The 22,618-nt window shown below is 48.9% G+C and overlaps 1 protein-coding gene across 4 annotated transcripts in view; it reads right to left on the minus strand.

Moving 5' to 3' along the window:
• Positions 1-3,310: 3,310 nt before the first annotated feature.
• The window catches only part of LOC110492703 (host cell factor 1), a 60,073-nt gene continuing 40,765 nt past the window's right edge, over positions 3,311-22,618 (minus strand). For 3 of the 4 annotated variants that reach the window (XM_036947803.1, XM_036947804.1, XM_036947805.1), the window contains exons 20-30: positions 17,881-18,032; positions 16,490-16,675; positions 16,194-16,383; positions 15,270-15,469; positions 13,656-13,676; positions 12,305-12,520; positions 10,892-11,032; positions 5,943-6,128; positions 5,304-5,613; positions 3,786-3,849; positions 3,311-3,498 (exon numbers count right to left, since the gene is read on the minus strand). In XM_036947803.1, the coding sequence (XP_036803698.1) occupies positions 3,459-3,498; positions 3,786-3,849; positions 5,304-5,613; positions 5,943-6,128; positions 10,892-11,032; positions 12,305-12,520; positions 13,656-13,676; positions 15,270-15,469; positions 16,194-16,383; positions 16,490-16,675; positions 17,881-18,032 (1,706 nt within the window). In that variant the 3' untranslated portion in view covers positions 3,311-3,458. The remainder of the gene's footprint in view (positions 3,499-3,785; positions 3,850-5,303; positions 5,614-5,942; positions 6,129-10,891; positions 11,033-12,304; positions 12,521-13,655; positions 13,677-15,269; positions 15,470-16,193; positions 16,384-16,489; positions 16,676-17,880; positions 18,033-22,618) is intronic. The other variant, XM_036947806.1, reaches the window with a different exon arrangement.

Here is a 22,618-nt window from a genome sequence, read left to right on the forward strand (position 1 = left end):
TGTAAATTGAGAAGAGCGTGGGGCCTAGGATCGAGCCTTGGGGTACTCCCTCGGTGACAGGCAGAGCCTGAGACAGCAGATTTTCTGACTTTATACACGGCACTCTTTGAGAGAGGTAGTTGTCAAACTCATGTAAAAATGATTATTAGGGAAATCGTCCTTACAAGAATGTAAATGTTCTAAACTAACAATTATATTCTGATAAAATAAATAAAAGTTGTATTATACAGTAGGTACACTTCAACTATGACAGACAAAATGAGAAACAAAATCCAGAAAATCACATTGTAGGATTTTCAATGAATTTATTTGCAAATTATGGTGGAAAATAAGTATTTTGTGATCTGTCATAGTTGAAGTGCACCTATGATGAAAATTACAGGCCTCTCTCAACTTTTTAAGTGGGAGAACTTGCACAATTGGTGGCTGACTAAATACTTTTTTGCCCCACTGTATAACCGAACAGTATGTACTTTATATTTTACATTTAAACAAGGAAGAACAATTACACACAAGTAGAGGTGGTGGTGAACTCAACCAGTGTCCAAGTTAAGGAGCTCATTAGCAACACAACATTCACACAAAATAAGTCACATCTCCAGAAATTGTAAGAAAAGGATGCACTAAAAAGTTTTATTTTCCATAGTAATATTCACAAACAGATTAATACCCAAACATCTGTCAGATCAGATTGAACAAAGCTCAAATCTCCATCAGCTAGCTGTTGCTTCCATAGAAATATAATCTACTCAACAATCTATTCTAGATTCTATTTCTATGTTTGGTTCTTAATACAACCTCCTGACCTCCCTGCTTGCCAACGCAACTTGGGCATTATAACCATAACAACGATATCAAGAAGAAGGGTTCTGCATTATAGTCAATGAGGAAAAACAGAAGCGAGAACAAGACAGAGCAGGAAGACATTTCCTTTTTAATTCTTATTATTATTTTTTATATCTAGACAAAGCAACCGAGATGACAAACATATAAAAGCCATTTTTGTTACAGATAATTATATAAAAAGCCATTTTTTTTCAAATTTTTTATTTTTTACTTCTTGCTACGTGAAGGAACTTTATTTACAACTGAGCCGATACTAGCTGCGCCAATCAATCACTCTCCCTGCCATCATATCCACTAGGTAACTAAAAAACCGTTCCGCTCAAAAAGACTACGTGGAAAACACTCGTCACGTTACCTTAACACATAATACACCAAAAACAAAATGTCAATGTTTATTAATACGAAAACTTCCTCCACAATTTGGGGGCGGAATAAACTGGGGTTTATCTCAAAAAAAGAAAAGAAAAGAAAACAAGCCTTGGGAAAATAAAAATAACCTTTTGAATTCCATAGTCCAACAAATTAATTCTACTACGGAATATCGACAGATTCAAAGGGGGAGGGGGGGTGAGGTAAAAAATAAATATTTTTTTTTCCAGCAAATTAATTTCTTGAATAAAAAAAATTAAGTAAACAAAAATAAAACAATCCACTCCTCTTTTTTTCTGACAAATCTTATGTTCTGCAGCAGAACAAGTACAAAAAGTCCTTGTTATGTAAATCGTTCCTTACACCACCAACTCTGAAACGGTCAAATAAGGTTATAAAATACGTATTGGGTTGTGTCACCCCTGGCAGTCAGCCAAATCACTGTCACCCCTGGCAGTCAGCCAAATCACTGTCACCCCTGGCAGTCAGCCAAATCACTGTCACCACTGGCAGTCAGCCAAATCACTGTCACCCCTGGCAGTCAGCCAAATCACTGTCACCCCTGGCAGTCAGCCAAATCACTGTCACCCCTGGCAGTCAGCCAAATCACTGTCACCCTGGCAGTCAGCCAAATCACTGTCACCCCCTGGCAGTCAGCCAAATCACTGTCAACAAACTCCTCCAATGAAAGCAGAGAAACTACCGGAGTAGATTGTCAACTAGAGGGAGAATAAAGCAGTCTCCTAAACCTACATGAACCACAGGTATTTTTTTTTCTGAAGCTAATCCTTTAACTCAGTCTCCTCTCTGACATAGCTACACATTAAAAACACAGTGATGTCACAAAGCAAGATGACAGCCAGGACAGATACAGAGTATTGATTGGTTGATGAGGATTCCCTTGGAATGGGGAACACTTGTCCTCTCCATAGCGACCTGCTGTCCGTTTGGTGTATTTATTAAATCTCTATGACGATGTGACAATGACGTCATCTTCTTATGTTCCAACCGTCTCCTATAGCAACCGTCTGATTCTTCTGAATGCAACCTACTGATGCCCACACCCCTCCCCCCCCTCCTCCAATAATGAGATACACTAGATTATTTTATGAGCAGTTATGTGTGTTGTCTACTGCTTGTGTAGATTTAACAGGGGATAGGAAACGCATGAAAGAGACTAGCGAACTATCTAGCAACAACAGTTAAACCAGACCGAACAGTTTGTTTGTATTCCACAGAAAATCATATCATAGGAAAATAAAAAAGTTAATTATGTGCTTTCCATGGTTTAAACAAGTAAATATCAATAATAATAATAATAATAATAATAAGAAGAAATACAGAAGAATGAAATAAGGCGTCCATGGCACCACAACGTCCAGTGATGAGGGCAGGGGATCTGGTGTTTCTCAGCTTTATCTATTTTGCAGCCATTTTGTGACTGATGGGTGGTCGGGCCTGGTCTGGGTTCCGGATGGGGGGGGGGGGGCCTGATCTGGGTTCAGGATGGGGGGGGCCTGGTCTGGGTTCAGCATGGGGGGGGCCTGGTCTGGGTTCAGGATGGGGGGGGGGCCTGGTCTGGGTTCAGGATGGGGGGGGGGGCCTGGTCTGGGTTCAGGATGGGGGGGGGGCCTGATCTGGGTTCAGGATGGGGGGGGCCTGGTCTGGGTTCAGGATGGGGGGGGCCTGGTCTGGGTTCAGGATGGGGGGGGGGGGGGCTGGTCTGGGTTCAGGATGGGGGGGGGGCCTGATCTGGGTTCAGGATGGGGGGGGCCTGGTCTGGGTTCAGGATGGGGGGGGGACTGGTCTGGGTTCAGGATGGGGGGGGGGGCTGGTCTGGGTTCAGGATGGGGGGGGGCCTGATCTGGGTTCAGGATGGGGGGGGCCTGGTCTGGGTTCAGGATGGGGGGGGGCCTGGTCTGGGTTCAGGATGGGGGGGGCCTGGTCTGGGTTCAGCATGGGGGGGGGGGGCCTGGTCTGGGTTCAGCATGGGGGGGGGGGGGGCCTGGTCTGGGTTCAGCATGGGGGGGGGCCTGGTCTGGGTTCAGGATGGGGGGGCCTGGTCTGGGTTCAGGATTGGGGGGGCCTGGTCTGGGTTCAGGATTGGGGGCCTGGTCTGGGTTCAGGATGTGCTGTTGTAGGGTTAGATGGGGTTCTGGTAGAGGTTGGAGTCCGGGGTCTAGGTGGAGCCTGCGGTATTGTAATCAGTAGGAAGGTATTGTATTCAGTCATAGTCATCCCCCTCACTGGTCTGATCTGGCCTTCTTCGGACCAGCAGGTTTCCTACAAGAGGAGACAAAACACGAATCAACAGATGAACACGGATAAGGCGGCAGAGTTATGACCGAGGGGTGAGGGGCCTACTACTGAAAAACTTTTTCAAACACTTTGGCATTTCCAAATAAATAAATAAATTCATAGTATTTTTGTTTTTATAGGAATGTTCAGTTTAAAACACCTGAATTCACGAATTCTAAATTCTTATTTAAATCGTTCGGTGGATACTAAAAATAGAAAGAGAGAGAGAGAGAGAGAGAGAGAGAGAGTGGAGGATGAATCCTAGTACTCACATGTCAGGTGAGGAACCTGGTCTCTTGACGGTAGGTTTACCTGCAAGGCCATCTTTACTAATCTCTACAGGGGAGAGGGGAAACGGATTGGACTGAACAACATGTCAAAGATTTTACAAGTTCATATGAGGAAATCAGTCAACTGACAAATTCGATTTCGGCCCAAATTTATGGCGTAGATCCGAAAACCAGTCGGTGTCTGGGTGTGACCACCATTTATTTGCCTTATTGCAGCGTGACATCTTCACAGAGAGTTGTTGTCCCGCTCCTCTTCAATGGTTGTGTGACGATACCGGATATCGTCGGGAACTGGAACACACCGTCATACACGTCGATCCAGAGCATCCCAAACATGCTCAACGGGTGTGGTGACGTCTGGTGATGATGCAGACCATGGGGGGGGGGGGTAAAAAAAAAACTGGGAAATTCTCAGCCTCCAGGAATTGTGTACAGATCCTTGTGACCGGGCATTATTATGCTGAAACATGAGGTGATGGCGGTGGATGAATGGCACGACAAATGTACCTCAGATCATATAGCAGGATCTCGACATAGTATCTCTGTGCATTCAAATTGCAATTGTGTATGTTGTCCGTAGCTTATGCCTGCCCCATACCATAACCCCACCGCCACCATGGGGCACTCTGTTCACAACGTTGATATCTGCAAACCGCTCACCCACACAACGCCATACACGCTGTCTGCCATCTGAACGGTTCAGTTGAAATCAGGATTCATCCGTGAAGACCACAGTTGTCCAGTGGCCATCGAAGGTGAGCATGTTGCCCACTGAAGTCGGTTACGACGCCGAACTGCAGGTCAAGACCCTGGTGACGACGAGCACGCAGGTCAACTTCCTTAAGACGGTTTCTGACAGTTTGTGCAGAAATTCTTAGGTTGTGCAAACCCACAGTTTCATCAGCTGTCTGGGTGGCTGGTCTCAGACGATCCCCCGCAGGTGAAGAAGCCAGATGTGGAGGTCCTGGGCTGGCGTGTTTACACGTGGTCTGTGGTTGTCAGGCCGGTTGGACTTACTGCCAAATTCTCTAAAATGACGTTAGAGGCGGCTTATGGTAGAGAAATTAACATTCAAATTCTATGGCAACAGGTTTGGTGGACATTCCTGCAGTCAGCATGTCAATTACACGCTCCCTAAAAACTTGAGACATCTGTGGCATTGTGTTGTGTGACAAAACTGAACATTTTAGAGTGGCCTTTTATTGTCCCCAGCACAAGGCGCACCTGTGTAATGATAATTTTGTTCACTCAGCTTCTTGATATGCCACACCTGTCAGGTGGATGGACTATCATGGCAAAAGATAAATGCTCACTAACAGGGATGTAAACAAATTTGTGCAAAACATTTTAGAGAAATAAGCTTTTTGTGCATAATGGAACATTTCTGGGATCTTTAATTTCAGCTCATGAAACATGGGACCAACACTTTACATGTTGCATTTATAATTTTGTTCAATGTAATATTGACAAGTGAATCGAGTTTAACATAACGTTCCGTACCTTGGAGCCACCTGACCTGCGTGGCAGGGCCGTAACCTTTCTCGTTGCGGGCTGCGATACGGAAGATGATGGCAGGCTTCGTGGTGTAGTCTATGTGCGCGTTGGAGAGGCTGGACGACTGCACCAGGCAGGAAGGGTTGGGCCCACAGAACACCCGCATGAAAGCCAGCTGGGCTGGGGTGGTGGTGGTGGTGGGCTTGGCCTGCTCCCCGCTCTGGGCGCTCTGGATGGCCAGGTACACCGAGTACTCAATGATCTTACCAGATGTGACCGACGGAGGCTCCCAGGTCAGGTGGGCGCCGTCTGGGCTCTGAGGGGAGGAGTGGGGAGAGAGAGAGGGAGGAGGGGAGGAGTGGGGAGAGGAAGAGAGGGGAAGAAAGTGTGATATGAGCTATAAACACAGAATCATATAAACAAGGTGAAATAAAACATGCGTGATAAAATTACACTTCCTGGGTAAAACATGCGTGATAAAATTACACTTCCTGGGTAAAACATGCGTGATAAAGTTACACTTCCTGGGTAAAACATGCGTGATAAAATTACACTTCCTGGGTAAAAATATGTTTAAGAATTTGTTCTTTACTGACTTAACTGGTTAAATACTACAAATGTAATTTAATCAAATAAAATGTTAACCTTGCTGATCTTGATAGCACAGGGAGCGCCGGGGAAGCCTGGTAGACACGTCTTGAAGGCCGAGACCTCTGAGAAGTTCCCCCGGCCACAGGTGTTGATCCCGGCCACTCTGAATTTATAGGCCGTCCCTGGCTGGAGATCGATCTTCCTCATCTGACTGTAGTCCGGGATCGTCCCAGAGTCATCCTACAACACACAGAAAAACGACATGTTTTCCTTGATATCTTATCAGGCTCCGTGACATAGGCTGACGGGACAGTAGTGGAGAGGGTAGTACGTTTTAAGTTCCTCGGCGTACACATCACTGACAAACTGAATTGGTCCACCCACATAGACAGCGTGGTGAAGAAGGCTCAGCAGCGCCTCTTCAAACTCAGGAGTCTGAAGACATTCGGCTTGTCACCAAAAGCACTCACAAACTTCTACAGATGCACAATCGAGAGCATCCTGTCGGGCTGTATCACCGCCTGGTACGGCAACTGCTCCGCCCACAACCGTAAGGCTCTCCAGAGGGTAGAGAGGTCTGCACAACGCATCACCGGGGGCAAACTACCTGCCCTTCAGGACACCTACACCACCCGATGTTACAGGAAGGCCATAAAGATCATCAAGGACAACAACCACCCGAGCCACTGCCTGTTCACCCCGCTATCATCCAGAAGGCGAGGTCAGTACAGGTGCATCAAAGTAGGGACCGAGAGACTGAAAAACAGTCTACAGTCCAACTAACAACTAACATTAACAACTAACACACTCAACTAACATTGAGTGGCTGCTGCCAACATACTGACTCAACTCCAGCCACTTTAATAGTGGAAATTGATGTACAAAATGTATCACGAGACACTTTAAACAATGCCACTTAATATAATAATCTTTACATACCCTACATTACTCATCTCATATGTATATACTGTACTCAATACCATCTACTGTATCTTGCCTATTCCGTTCTGTACCATCACTCATTCATATATCTTTATGTACATATTCTTTATCCCTTTACACTTGTGTGTATAAGGTAGTAGTTTTGGAATTGTTAGGTTAGATTACTCGTTGGTTATTACTGCATTGTCGGAACTAGAAGCACAAGCATTTCGCTACACTCGCATTAACATCTGCTAACCATGTGTATGTGACAAATAAATTTGATTTGATTTTTGCTTTAGGCTTGTTCATTTAGCTGAGAAGATATGTTTATAAGTCCTGTGCCATTATTTTATAGTAAGATTATTTTAAGTTAGCTGAAAATATTTCTTAAGTATATTTTTTTCCCCATTACGGAGTAACTGTGGTAAATGATGTGGCTATATTGAGGTAATAGCGATTACGTGAAACAGGTCCTATATGATAGATTTAGAGTTATAGACTTTAGTTGTGAATGATACAAACCTTACAATGTCTTAGATATCAAAACATTCAGTGAGTTCGGAAAGTATTCAGACCCTTTCACCTTCTTCCGTTACGTTACAGCCTTATTCTAAAATTGATTAAATAACTGTTTTTCCTCATCAATCTACACACAATACCTCATGACATCACAATACCCCATGACATCACAATACCCCATAATGACATCACAATGCCCCATAATGACATCACAATGCCCCATAATGACAGCACAATACCCCATAATGACATCACAATACCCCATAATGACATCACAATACCCCATAATGGCAAAGGTAAAACAGGTTTGTCATTGTTGCTAATTTATTACAAGTAAAAAAAACTGAAATACCTTATTTACATAAGTCTTCAGACCCCTCGCTGTGAGACTCGAAATTGAGTTCAGGTGCATCCTGTTTCCATTTATCATCCTTGAGATGTTTCTACAACTTGACTAGAGTCCACCTGTGGTAAATTCAATTGATTGGACATGATTTGGAAAGGCACACACCTGTCTATATAAGGTCCCACAGTTGACAGTGCATGTCAGAGCAAAAACCAAGCCATGAGGTCTAAGAAATTATCCGTAGAGCTCAGAGACAGGACTGTGTCGAGGCACAGATCTGGGGAAGGGTACCAAAACATTTCTGCAATATTGAAAGTGCCCAAGAGGACAGTGGCCTTTATTCTTAAATGGAAGAAGTTTGGAACCACCAAGACTCTTCCTAGAGCTGGCCGCCCGGCCAAATTGTGCAATCGGGTGAGAACGGCCTTGGTCAGGGGAGGTGACCAAGAACCCGATGGTCACTGACAGAGCTCCAGAATTCCTCTGTTGAGATGGGAGTACCTTCCAGATGGACAACTATCTCTGATGAAACCAAGATTGAACTCTTGTGCCTGAATGCCAAGCGTCACGTCTGGAGGAAACCTGGCACCATCCCTACGGTGAAGCATGGTGGTGGCAGCATCATACTGTGGGGATGGTTTTCAGAGGCAGGGACTTGGAGACTAAATCAGGGTTGAGGAAAAGATGGACAGGAAAAAAGTAGAGATCCTGGATGAAAACCTGCTCCAGAACGCTCAGGACCTCAGACTGGGGCGAATGTTCACCTTCCAACAGGACAACAACCCTAAGCACACAGCCAAGACAATGCAGGAGTGGCTTCGGGACAAGTCTCTGAATGTCCTTGAGTGGCCCAGCCAGAGCCTGGACTTGAATCCGATCGAACATCTCTGGAGAGATCTGAAAATAGCTGTGCAGCGACGCTCCCCGTCCAACCTGACAGAGCTTGAGAGGATCTGCAGAGGAGAATGGGAGAAACTCCCCAAATACAGGTGTGCCAAGCTTGTAGGGTCATGCTGTAATCGATGCCAAAGGTGCTTCAACCAAGTACTGAGTAAAGGGTCTGAATACTTATGTAAATGTGATATTTGTTTGTTTTTTTTAAACATGTTTTTGCTTTGTCATTATGGGGTATTGTGATGTCATTGTGGAGTATTGTGATGTCATTGTGGAGTATTGTGATGTCATTACGGAGTATTGTGTGTAAATTGATAAGAACAAAAAACAACAATTTAATACATTTTAGAATAAGGCTGTAATGTCATGGGCTCTCTAACCTGCAGCTACCCAGTGCTTCATCTAACATCGATTGTAACATGCTGTCGCAACGAAAGATAGTGCCACTAAACTGTTGACAGCCTTGCTGTGCGCTCTAGAAAGGACTAAAAAGTGAGAGAGGAGACTGGTGGTGAGATATTCTGTATAGCTAAAAAGTTAATGTGTCACCCAATTAATTATGAAAATATATTTTAAAAATCCCTTTGACTAGGCTATTCAAAATCAAAATATAAAATTCACTATAATCGAAGGCTAACTATAAGCCGCCCTGCACAATCATTGAACCAACAGCATCGCCAGGGTTATAGGTTCTCTTCATTTTTTCAAGCTTGGGCTCATAGGCTCTAATATAATTATGGGTGTTTTGAAATAATCATCAGCTCGGAAAGCATTGTCCATTTTGTTGTGTTAAGGCTTTAAAACAACCATGTTTTCCACTGTTTCAACCTGCTGTTGAACTTGTTTCTTCAATACTGATCATCACAGTGAGGGGAGTTTTAAAAGTTGCGTACTGTTTTGATGATAAGTGTTGGATGTGATTTTAGATCACATCTGCATCGATGTCAGAGGGGTTAGAGTGACAATAGAGCCCTGAGTACCAGGCCATTAGGACCTGATGGAGGGACAATAGAGCCCTGAGTACCAGGCCATTAGGACCTGATGGAGGGACAATAGAGCCCTGAGTACCAGGCCATTAGGACCTGATGGAGGGACAATAGAGCCCTGAGTACCGGGCCATTAGGATCTGATGGAGGGACAATAGAGCCCTGAGTACCAGGCCATTAGGACCTGATGGAGGGACAATAGAGCCCTGAGTACCAGGCCATTAGGACCTGATGGAGGGACAATAGAGCCCTGAGTACCAGGCCATTAGGACCTGATGGAGGGACAATAGAGCCCTGAGTACCAGGCCATTAGGACCTGATGGAGGGACAATAGAGCCCTGAGTACCGGGCCATTAGGATCTGATGGAGGGACAATAGAGCCCTGAGTACCAGGCCATTAGGACCTGATGGAGGGACAATAGAGCCCTGAGTACCAGGCCATTAGGACCTGATGGAGGGACAATAGAGCCCTGAGTACCGGGCCATTAGGATCTGATGGAGGGACAATAGAGCCCTGAGTACCAGGCCATTAGGACCTGATGGAGGGACAATAGAGCCCTGAGTACCGGGCCATTAGGATCTGATGGAGGGACAATAGAGCCCTGAGTACCAGGCCATTAGGACCTGATGGAGGGACAATAGAGCCCTGAGTACCAGGCCATTAGGACCTGATGGAGGGACAATAGAGCCCTGAGTACCAGGCCATTAGGACCTGATGGAGGGACAATAGAGCCCTGAGTACCAGGTTATTAGGACCTGATAGAGACAATAGAGCCCTGAGTACCAGGCCATTAGGACCTGATAGAGAGAAAATAGAGCCCTGAGTACCAGGCCATTAGGACCTGATGGTCGTGTACAATTTGGGTACAACCAAAGCACGTTTATAATGCATAAAAGGAGATCACCGTGACTCAACGGTCGTGTGGAATTTTACTGCGGCCATGACTCATGACTGCCGGTAATACGGTCAACCAAACAGCCCTAGTAGGAGGAAGCCGTAGATCATAAGTATTTCCTTGATTCGTCGCATCGTCTCTCCTTAGCTCCTCCTCCTCCTCAAAAAACATTGGAGGAGAAGTTCAGAAGGATGAACCTTTGGGAGGTTCTCCTCCAACACATTTTGAGAATGAGACTATGAGCGAGCGTGTGAGGAATTGAGGAAAACAAAGTCGGAATGTGTGAAAGCACTTAGAAAAGCTCTATATAAAAACCCGATGCATTATCATCGGTAACACCAGTGACTTCAGAACAACAGTAGTCACGTCAGCGGTCGTTGATCCAGTGACTTCAGAACAACAGTAGTCACGTCGTTGATCCTTGCGTTAGTGTCTTACGTCAACGGCGGCCGCGTCTTCGTCGGGCAGGTAGTAGTGCGTGACCACCGTGTTGGTCACCTTGACGATGCCAACGTCAAACCACTGGTTGTCTTTCTTCAGCGGGGCTTTGGCCACCGCAGGAGGAGGCGGCGCTGGCCTCTGGAGAAGGCGGTTACAACAAAACACAAAGAAGAAGAAGAACAGATGTCACATTGATTCATTAGAGGAATAGACAACACAGAAAAAAATATGTAATAATTAAAATGAGCGAATCTACATTAATATATATATATATATTTTTTTACAATTTAAAAAAATATTATTTCTTTAGGAACCGTTATTCAGCCAGATTAGTCATTTAAAAAAATTAAAATAAGAAGATATTATACAATAATGAGTTGGTTTGTCAAAGAGGAGAAGAGAAGTCAGGACTATGGAAGAAACATGACGGAAACATACGCATCATTCTTTGGCAGGGTTTTTTCTGTATAAAAAAAAGTATTGGGCGGGGCCACCTATGTTCAAACAAATTATTTTAATAATAATTTTCAGGGCGGAAAAAAAAAATATTTTATTACACGTTACGATCTTGCGTGGAGCCCCAGATCGAGGGAGATTATCAGTGGTCTTGTATGTCTTCCATTTCCTAATAATTGCTCCCACAGTTGATTTCTTCAAACCAAGCTGCTTACCTATTGCAGATTCAGTCTTCCCAGCCTGGTGCAGGTCTACAATTTTGTTTCTGGTGTCCTTTGACAGCTCTTTGGTCTTGGCCATAGTGGAGTATGGAGTGTGACTGTTTGAGGTTGTGGACAGGTGTCTTTTATACTGATAACAAGTTCAAACAGGTGCCATTAATACAGGTAACGAGTGGAGGACAGAGGAGCCTCTTAAAGCAGAAGTTACAGGTCTGTGAGAGCCAGAAATCTTGCTTGTTTGTAGGTGACCAAATACTTATTTTCCACCATAATTTGCAAATAAATTCATAAAAAATCCTACAATGTGATTTTCTGGATTTTTTTTCTCATTTTGTCTGTCATAGTTGAAGTGTACCTATGATGAAAATTACAGGCCTCTCTCATCTTTTTAAGTGGGAGAACTTGCACAATTGGTGGCTGACTAAATACTTTTTTGCCCCACTGTATATTAAAATCGGGCATCACCCATTTTTCGCAGAAAATTCGCCAAGCCCACCAACTAAACCTCATTTTTATCCAGAAAAAACCCTGTTTGGTAACACTTTACCTGAAGCCTGCGGTTATAATGCATTATAAGACTTGTCATGAGCATGTATGACCCCTTTTATAATGTCTTATAAAATAAATCATAGTGAATCTGACTAAATAACAGCCATTTTGAGTTACTTCAGTCATAAAAAAAATCAGGTTAACAGAGGTCAGCCAGAAAGCCAGTCTAGTCCAGTCCACTCACCCCAGCGGCAGACTCTATTCCATTGACCACCTCTGCCATGGTTGTAGCCGCCTGTATCTTAGCCGGGCTGGTCACCATCATTGTCTGAGTGGGGGTTAAGGTGCAGGACGGAGCTAATCGGGCCACAGCCTGGGTCACTGCAGCGGCCAGCTCATCGGCGTTACTCTCTGACGCTGGGTCGTTCAGGCTGTCTGCTGGGGCCAGGCCCTCGGTGGGCTGGGTCAAATCATAAACTTTACTTATAAAAGCATTTCGTAATAATTAAAACGCAGTTCAAGGTGCTTCCTTAACAAATGCGAACAATACATTCAGACCGCCTAAAAGACAGACAGAAAACAGACAAGACAGTAGGGCTGCACAATAATTCACATCGAAACCATAATATCAATATCGCAACAGAGATGCATATCGCACGCAATATTTTGAAAAACGACCACTAAAGCCCAACGTTAGTTTTTTTCCCCCTAGTTTACTCTGTCGTCTCCCTCCTCAACTCGTGGCTACTTCCCACACACACAACAAGCCCCGCCCCCTGTCAATCAAGCAGCGCAGGTAATCCTCCTCGCTGTTAGATTCACTGTAAAGTTCATTCTGTCAGGTCAACAAATGGTTCCAAACAAGAAAGGTGTTGCTTTCTGTCTTAACATAAAATCATACTATTTAAATGATTCCAAGTGTTGTGATCTATACGATCAATAAAATATAATGAGACTAGACAGAACGATCAATACAGACAGACAGTTAGAGACAGTTAGACAGAGACACTTAGTTTGAGGCAGGCAGAGCGGTTAGAGACAGAGGCAGGCAGAGCGGTTAGAGACAGAGGCAGGCAGAGCGGTTAGAGACAGAGGCAGGCAGAGCGGTTAGAGACAGAGGCAGGCAGAGCGGTTAGAGACAGAGGCAGGCAGAGCGGTTAGAGACAGAGGCAGGCAGAGCGGTTAGAGACAGAGGCAGGCAGAGCGGTTAGAGACAGAGGCAGGCAGAGCGGTTAGAGACAGAGACAGGCAGAGTGGTTAGAGACAGAGGCAGGCAGAGCGGTTAGAGACAGAGGCAGGCAGAGCGGTTAGAGGCAGAGGCAGGCAGAGCGGTTAGAGGCAGGCAGACCAGTTAGAGACAGAGGCAGGCAGAGGGGTTAGAGACAGAGGCAGGCAGAGCGGTTAGAGGCAGGCAGACCAGTTAGAGACAGAGGCAGGCAGAGCGGTTAGAGGCAGGCAGAGCGGTTAGAGGCAGGCAGAGCGGTTAGAGGCAGGCAGAGCGGTTAGAGGCAGGCAGACCAGTTAGAGACAGAGGCAGGCAGAGCGGTTAGAGGCAGACAGACCGGTAGAGTAAAACAGAGGTTGGGCCGACTGACCTGGTTGTGTTGTGCTGCTGCCTGGGCAGTAGGAGACAGTTGGAGGCAGGCAGTTAGCGACAGACAGGCAGGCAGTTAGCGACAGACAGGCAGGCAGTTAGCGACAGACAGGCAGGCAGTTAGCGACAGACAGGCAGGCAGTTAGCGACAGACAGGCAGGCAGTTAGCGACAGACAGGCAGGCAGTTAGAGACAGGCAGGCAGGCAGTTAGAGACAGGCAGGCAGGCAGTTAGAGACAGGCAGGCAGGCAGTTAGAGACAGGCAGGCAGGCAGTTAGCGACAGACAGGCAGGCAGGCAGGCAGGCAGGCAGTTAGCGACAGACAGGCAGACAGGCAGGCAGGCAGGCAGTTAGCGACAGACAGGCAGACAGGCAGGCAGGCAGTTAGCGACAGACAGGCAGGCAGTTAGCGACAGACAGGCAGGCAGGCAGGCAGTTAGCGACAGACAGGCAGGCAGTTAGAGACAGGCAGGCAGGCAGTTAGAGACAGGCAGGCAGGCAGTTAGCGACAGACAGGCAGGCAGGCAGGCAGGCAGGCAGTTAGCGACAGACAGGCAGACAGGCAGGCAGGCAGTTAGCGACAGACAGGCAGGCAGTTAGCGACAGACAGGCAGGCATGCAGGCAGTTAGCGACAGACAGGCAGGCAGTTAGCGACAGGCAGTTAGCGACAGGCAGGCAGTTAGCGACAGACAGGCAGGCAGACAGGCAGGCAGACAGTTAGCGGCAGACAGGCAGGCAGACAGTTAGCGACAGACAGACAGGCAGACAGAACGTTAGCGACAGACAGACAGACAGTTAGAAAGTTAGCGACAGGCAGACAGAAAGTTAGCGACAGGCAGACATTTAGCGACAGAGACAGGCAGAGAGTTAGCTACAGACAGACAGGCAGAGAGTTAGCGGGAGACAGGCAGGCAGACAGTTAGCGGGAGACAGGCAGGCAGACAGTTAGCGGGAGACAGGCAGGCAGACAGTTAGCGGGAGACAGGCAGGCAGACAGTTAGCGGGAGACAGGCAGGCAGACAGTTAGCGGGAGACAGGCAGGCAGACAGTTAGCGGGAGACAGGCCAGGCAGACAGTTAGCGGCAGACAGTTAGCGGCAGACAGTTAGCGGCAGACAGTTAGCGGGAGACAGGCAGACAGTTAGCGGCAGACAGGCAGACAGTTAGCGGCAGACAGTTAGCGGGAGACAGGCCAGGCAGACAGTTAGCGGCAGACAGTTAGCGGCAGACAGTTAGCGGCAGACAGGCAGAGAGTTAGCGGCAGACAGGCAGACAGTTAGCGGCAGACAGTTAGCGGCAGACAGTTAGCGGCAGACAGTTAGCGGCAGACAGTTAGCGGCAGACAGTTAGCGGCAGACAGTTTGCGGCAGACAGTTAGCGGCAGAAAGTTAGCGACTGGCAGGCAGAGAGTTAGCGACAGACAGGCAGAAAGTTAGCAACAGGCAGGCAGAGAGTTAGCGACAGACAGGCAGGCAGACAAACGGTTAACGCCAGGCAGAGAGTTAGCGACAGACAGGCAGACAGTTAGCGACAGGCAGGCAGAGAGTTAGCGACAGACAGGCAAGCAGACAAACGGTTAACGACAGGCAGTAAAACAGTGGTTGGGCTGACCGACCTGGTTGTGTTGTGCTGCTGCTGCCTGGGCCTGAGCAAGAGCCTGGGCCTGAGCAAGAGCCTGGGCCTGAGCAAGAGCCTGGGCCTGAGCAAGAGCCTGGGCCTCCTGCAGCTGCTGCTGTTGTTGTACCAGGGCTGCCAGCTCAGCCTGAGTCAACACAATGGGGATGGTGGTGGTGTGATGGCCACCGTCTCCTTCATCTGGAGGGGGACAGGAGAGACTGCTAACACCAACGATTCTCCCTCCAGCCCTAGCACACATCTGGTTAAAACAGCCAACCTGCTAGTCTTCATGAGATGTTAAATCCCAACGCTGGCACAAGTCTGTAACGACACCACCTGCTGGTTCTACATCAGGGCCCGTATTCATAGTGTCTCAGAGTAGGAGTGCTGATCTAGGATCAGGTCCCCCTTGTCCAAGTCATCTCATTCATTTTTATTTAAAAAAAAATGTTTAAACTGATCCTAGATCAGCACTCCTACTCAGATGCTTTGTGTAAACAGGCCCTGGTGCTGGAGCAGTAGGCCCTTGTGGAGCAGTAGGCCCTTGTGGAGCAGTAGGCCCTTGTGGAGCAGTAGGCCCTAGTGGAGCAGTAGGCCCTAGTGGAGCAGTAGGCCCTAGTGGAGCAGTAGGCCCTTGTGGAGCAGTAGGCCCTAGTGGAGCAGTAGGCCCTAGTGGAGCAGTAGGCCCAGTAGGCCCTAGTGTAGCAGTAGATTCTAGTGGAGCAATAGACCCAGTAGGACCTAGTGGAGCAGTAGGCCCTAGTCCCCAGTCTGTCTTTCTCTACTTCCTCATGACAGCCTGTATGGCCAGGGTTAGGCTGGCTGGCTCTCTCTCTCGCTCTCTCTGGCTGGCTCTCTCTCTCTGGCTGGCTGTCCGGCTCTCTGCCCACCCTTCCGCACACCCACCCATCTGTGCACTCACTCATGACAGCGTGCTGTGCGGCCTGCAGGACAGCCTGTATGGCCTTGGCCTGGGCCTCCTCAGTAGCAGCGTGTTGTGCTGCCTGCTCGGCTGCAGCGGTAACAGCCAGCTCCTCGGGGGTTAAACCCGTCACCATCAGGGTCTGCTGGCCCCCCGAGCCACCTTCAGACATCAGCTCCGCAGGCAGGCCCTAGACAACAGGATGCAGAGAAAATGGGGAAAATGTTGAGGACAATGTGATACATTTACACATCTTGACAACTAAACAACAAGCTTGGCTCGGAAATGAAGTGCACCTCCTGCTCCCCCTGGTTCTGTTCCTCCATGTCCTCCACATGGACATGTATCCCAGCCGCAGCAGCCTCTTCCAGGGTCACAACCCTCACTGTGCCCTCTGGGAGAGAGTCGGTCTGCATGGCCTCCTCTTCCTCTTCAGCCCTCGATGCCACCGCCTCAGACGACCCAGACATTGATGAGATCTCCTGGAGAATATAGAAGAGAAAGAGTCAAGGAGAGCAAGAGAGAGGAGAGCGAGAGAGAGGAGAGCGAGAGAGAGAGGAGAGCGAGAAAGAGGAGAGCGAGAGAGAGCGAGAGAGAGAGAGGAGAAAGAGAGAGAGAGAGGAGAGCGAGAGAGCGAGAGGAGAGCGAGAGAGGAGAGCGAGAGAGGAGAGCGAGAGATGAGAGCGAGAGCGAGAGAGAAGAGCGAGAGAGGAGAGCGAGGAGAGCGAGAGCGAGAAGAGCGAGAGAGCGAGAGAGAGAGCGAGAGAGAGGAGAGCGAGAGAGAGGAGAGCGAGGAGAGCGAGAGAGAGAGGAGAGCGAGAGGAGAGTGAGAGCGAGAGAGTAGAGAGAGAGAGGAGAGCAAGAGAGAGGAGAGCGAGAGAGAGGAGAGCGAGAGAGAGGAGAGCGAGAGAGAAAGAGAGAGGAGAGCGAGAGAGGAGAGCGAGAGAGAGGAGAGCGAGAGAGAGGAGCGAGAGAGAGAGAGAGAGGAGAGAGAGAGGAGAGCAGAGAGAGAGAGGAGAGCGAGAGAGGAGAGCGAGAGAGGAGAGCGAGAGAGAGAGGAGAGCGAGAGAGAGGAGAGCGGAGAGCGAGAGAGAGGAGAGCGAGAGAGAGGAGAGCGAGAGAGAGGAGAGCGAGAGAGAGGAGAGCGAGAGAGAGGAGAGCGAGAGAGAGGAGAGCGAGAGAGAGGAGAGCGAGAGAGAGGAGAGCGAGAGAGAGGAGAGCGAGAGAGAGGAGAGCGAGAGAGAGGAGAGCGAGAGAGAGGAGAGCGAGAGAGAGGAGAGCGAGAGAGGAGAACGAGAGAGGAGAACGAGAGAGAGGAGAATGAGAGAGGAGAACGAGAGAGAGCGCGAAAGGAGTCAGCGATGAAGTAAAAAAAGAAAGGGATGAATTGTCAAATTCTCAAAAAACTTACTGGGTGGTTTGCACCAACATTGTTGAAATTTATTTTAGATTAAGGTTAAATTAATACTAGGATTAATTAAAAGCTTGGTTTAAAGTTTGATTAATAGTTAATCCATGTTGGTGCTACCCATCCATGATGTCCAAAATAAATATCTTTAACAGTCTATAGTGCAGAGAACGGCTGTGGGGCTCAAACCAGGGATACCTAACCCCCAAGGACAAATACACTAACCACAACCCCAAAAAGAGTTGACCGTATGAAAGCCAGGTGTAATAATGTCCTTACGGGAACGCAGGGCCCAGGTGTGGGCGTGGACTGAGTAACCGTGGTGACGGCTCTGCCAGATGTCGTCGATGCGCTGGACTCGGTGGTTGCCGAGGATGACGAGGGAGCCTCTTGAGTTCCGTTGTCTCCTTGTGTCGAGTCACCAGGCTGGGCTGGAGGGAGGAGAGACATCCCAACATTATGAATAAAAACGGTCCCCCCCAAACAGCAGGACTAACACACAGGTGTTGGCCAATCAGATCTGTTGACAATAATTGGGCAAAAAAATAAATAAATTGGGCTGCCTGTGTAAAACACAGCATAAGGGACAACTTCCCGGACCCAAATTAAAACCGATTCCTTACGGAGATTCATCTTTGCAGTCTAGGACGAGACTCAATCTGTGTCCGGAAAAATCTTTCCTATTATACATACATGTAAGGGTTCATACACATTTTCAAAGATGGAATTTCATTACTTTTCCATTAGCAACAACTGGCAGCATCTCGAAGTACGTATACAAAAAATAAGGAGTTTGGTATCGACACAGGGAGGCTGTTCTCTGATCCCATGTGGGTATTGACACTGGGGGGCTGTTCTCTGATCCCATGTGGGTATCGCCACAGGGACGCTGTTCTCTGATCCCATGTGGGTATCGCCACAGGGAGGCTGTTCTCTGATCCCATGTGGTATCGCCACCGGGAGGCTGTTCTCTGATCCCATGTGGGTATCGCCACAGGGAGGGTGTTCTCTGATCCCATGTGGGTATTGACACTGGGGGGCTGTTCTCTGATCCCATGTGGGTATTGACACTGGGAGGCTGTTCTCTGATCCCATGTGGTATCGACACTGGGAGGCTGTTCTCTGATCCCATGTGGGTATCGCCACAGGGAGGCTGTTCTCTGATCCCATGTGGGTATCGCCACAGGGAGGCTGTTCTCTGATCCCATGTGGGTATTGACACAGGGAGGCTGTTCTCTGATCCCATGTGGGTATTGACACTGGGGGGCTGTTCTCTGATCCCATGTGGGTATTGACACTGGGGGGCTGTTCTCTGATCCCATGTGGGTATTGACACCGGGAGGCTGTTCTCTGATCCCATGTGGGTATTGACACTGGGGGGGCTGTTTCCTGATCCCATGTGGGTATTGACACTGGGGGGCTGTTCTCTGATCCCATGTGGGTATTGACACTGGGGGGGCTGTTTCCTGATCCCATGTGGGTATTGACACTGGGGGGCTGTTCTCTGATCCCATGTGGGTATTGACACTGGGGGGGCTGTTTCCTGATCCCATGTGGGTATTGACACTGGGGGGCTGTTCTCTGATCCCATGTGGGTATCGCCACAGGGAGGGTGTTCTCTGATCCCATGTGGGTATGGACACCGGGAGGCTGTTCTCTGATCCCATGTGGGTATTGACACTGGGGGGCTGTTCTCTGATCCCATGTGGGTATTGACACTGGGGGGGCTGTTTCCTGATCCCATGTGGGTATTGACACTGGGGGGCTGTTCTCTGATCCCATGTGGGTATTGACACTGGGGGGCTGTTCTCTGATCCCATGTGGGTATGGACACCGGGAGGCTGTTCTCTGATCCCATGTGGTATCGCCACAGGGAGGCTGTTCTCTGATCCCATGTGGGTATCGACACAGGGAGGCTGTTCTCTGATCCCATGTGGGTATTGACACAGGGAGGCTGTTCTCTGATCCCATGTGGGTATTGACACAGGGAGGCTGTTCTCTGATCCCATGTGGGTATTGACACAGGGAGGCTGTTCTCTGATCCCATGTGGGTATTGACACAGGGAGGCTGTTCTCTGATCCCATGTGGGTATTGACACAGGGAGGCTGTTCTCTGATCCCATGTGGGTATCGCCACCGGGAGGCTGTTCTCTGATCCCATGTGGGTATTGACACAGGGAGGCTGTTCTCTGATCCCATGTGGGTATCGCCACCGGGAGGCTGTTCTCTGATCCCATGTGGGTATCGCCACAGGGAGGCTGTTCTCTGATCCCATGTGGTATCGCCACCGGGAGGCTGTTCTCTGATCCCATGTGGGTATCGCCACAGGGAGGCTGTTCTCTGATCCCATGTGGTATCGCCACCGGGAGGCTGTTCTCTGATCCCATGTGGGTATCGCCACAGGGAGGCTGTTCTCTGATCCCATGTGGGTATCGACACCGGGAGGCTGTTCTCTGATCCCATGTGGGTATCGCCACCGGGAGGCTGTTCTCTGATCCCATGTGGGTATTGACACTGGGGGGCTGTTCTCTGATCCCATGTGGTATCGCCACCGGGAGGCTGTTCTCTGATCCCATGTGGGTATCGCCACAGGGAGGCTGTTCTCTGATCCCATGTGGGTATGGACACCGGGAGGCTGTTCTCTGATCCCATGTGGGTATCGCCACAGGGAGGCTGTTCTCTGATCCCATGTGGGTATCGCCACAGGGAGGCTGTTCTCTGATCCCATGTGGGTATCGACACCGGGAGGCTGTTCTCTGATCCCATGTGGGTATCGACACAGGGAGGCTGTTCTCTGATCCCATGTACCAACTCCTGTTGTAGGCAACTGTATAAAACACATCAAATCAAATTTAATTTGTCACATGCCTCTCCTGGAGGATGGTGGACCACCCATCATCTCTCCTGGAGGATGGTGGACCACCCATCATCTCTCCTGGAGGATGGTGCATTATCTCTCCTGGAGGATGGTGGACCACCCATCATCTCTCCTGGAGGATGGTGGACCACCCATCATCTCTCCTGGAGGATGGTGGACCACCCATCATCTCTCCTGGAGGATGGTGGACCACCCATCATCTCTCCTGGAGGATGGTGGACCACCCATCATCTCTCCTGGAGGATGGTGGACCACCCATTATCTCTCCTGGAGGATGGTGGACCACCCATTATCTCTCCTGGAGGATGGTGGACCACCCATCATCTCTCCTGGAGGATGGTGCATTATCTCTCCTGGAGGATGGTACACCACCCATCATCTCTCCTGGAGGATGGTGGACCACCCATCATCTCTCCTGGAGGATGGTGGACCACCCATCATCTCTCCTGGAGGATGGTGGACCACCCATCATCTCTCCTGGAGGATGGTGGACCACCCATCATCTCTCCTGGAGGATGGTGGACCACCCATCATCTCTCCTGGAGGATGGTGGACCACCCATCATCTCTCCTGGAGGATGGTGGACCACCCATCATCTCTCCTGGAGGATGGTGGACCACCCATCATCTCTCCTGGAGGATGGTGGACCACCCATCATCTCTCCTGGAGGATGGTGGACCACCCATCATCTCTCCTGGAGGATGGTGCATTATCTCTCCTGGAGGATGGTGGACCACCCATTATCTCTCCTGGAGGATGGTACACCACCCATCATCTCTCCTGGAGGATGGTGGACCACCCATCATCTCTCCTGGAGGATGGTGGACCACCCATCATCTCTCCTGGAGGATGGTGGACCACCCATCATCTCTCCTGGAGGATGGTGGACCACCCATCATCTCTCCTGGAGGATGGTGGACCACCCATCATCTCTCCTGGAGGATGGTGGACCACCCATCATCTCTCCTGGAGGATGGTGGACCACCCATCATCTCTCCTGGAGGATGGTGGACCACCCATCATCTCTCCTGGAGGATGGTGGACCACCCATTATCTCTCCTGGAGGATGGTGGACCACCCATCATCTCTCCTGGAGGATGGTGGACCACCCATCATCTCTCCTGGAGGATGGTGCATTATCTCTCCTGGAGGATGGTGCATTATCTCTCCTGGAGGATGGTGGACCACCCATCATCTCTCCTGGAGGATGGTGCATTATCTCTCCTGGAGGATGGTGGACCACCCATTATCTCTCCTGGAGGATGGTACACCACCCATCATCTCTCCTGGAGGATGGTGGACCACCCATCATCTCTCCTGGAGGATGGTGGACCACCCATCATCTCTCCTGGAGGATGGTGGAACACCCATCATCTCTCCTGGAGGATAGATAGTGGACCACCCATTATCTCTCCTGGAGGATAGATAGTGGACCACCCATTATCTCTCCTGGAGGATAGATAGTGGACCACCCATTATCTCTCCTGGAGGATAGATAGTGGACCACCCATTATCTCTCCTGGAGGATAGATAGTGGACCACCCATTATCTCTCCTGGAGGATAGATAGTGGACCAACCATTATCTCTCCTGTAGGATAGATAGTGGACCACCCATTATCTCTCCTGGAGGATAGATAGTGGACCACCCATTATCTCTCCTGGAGGATAGATAGTGGACCAACCATTATCTCTCCTGGAGGATAGATAGTGGACCACCCATTATCTCTCCTGGAGGATGGTGGACCACCCTTGATGGGAAACATTACAACCAAATACGTGTTATGCCTTTTGAAATAATTAGCTCATTCAATATGTCAAAGATCAAATGGCTATGGTAGGGTTAGGGGTTAGGGGTTAGGGGTTAGGGGTTAGGGGTTAGGGTTAGGGTTAGGGTTAGGGTTAGGGTTGGGGTTGGGGTTGGGGTTGGGGTTGGGGTTGGGGCTAGGGCTAGGGTTAGGGTTAGGGTTAGGGTTAGGGCTACAAATCATTTTATTCAGCTGAAGCCCACAAATAAGACTTCAGAAAATGTAGCTTTTCTAGTTCGGTCATTTGTATCTTAGTTACCTTTGAACTAAGTGTTCACCTTGTAGGCTGACTAGCATCTATTGAGTTGCAATGTCCCATACATTGGATAAGCA

This window comes from Oncorhynchus mykiss, chromosome 16, assembly GCF_013265735.2.
Source record: "Oncorhynchus mykiss isolate Arlee chromosome 16, USDA_OmykA_1.1, whole genome shotgun sequence".
Taxonomy (NCBI): domain Eukaryota; kingdom Metazoa; phylum Chordata; class Actinopteri; order Salmoniformes; family Salmonidae; genus Oncorhynchus; species Oncorhynchus mykiss.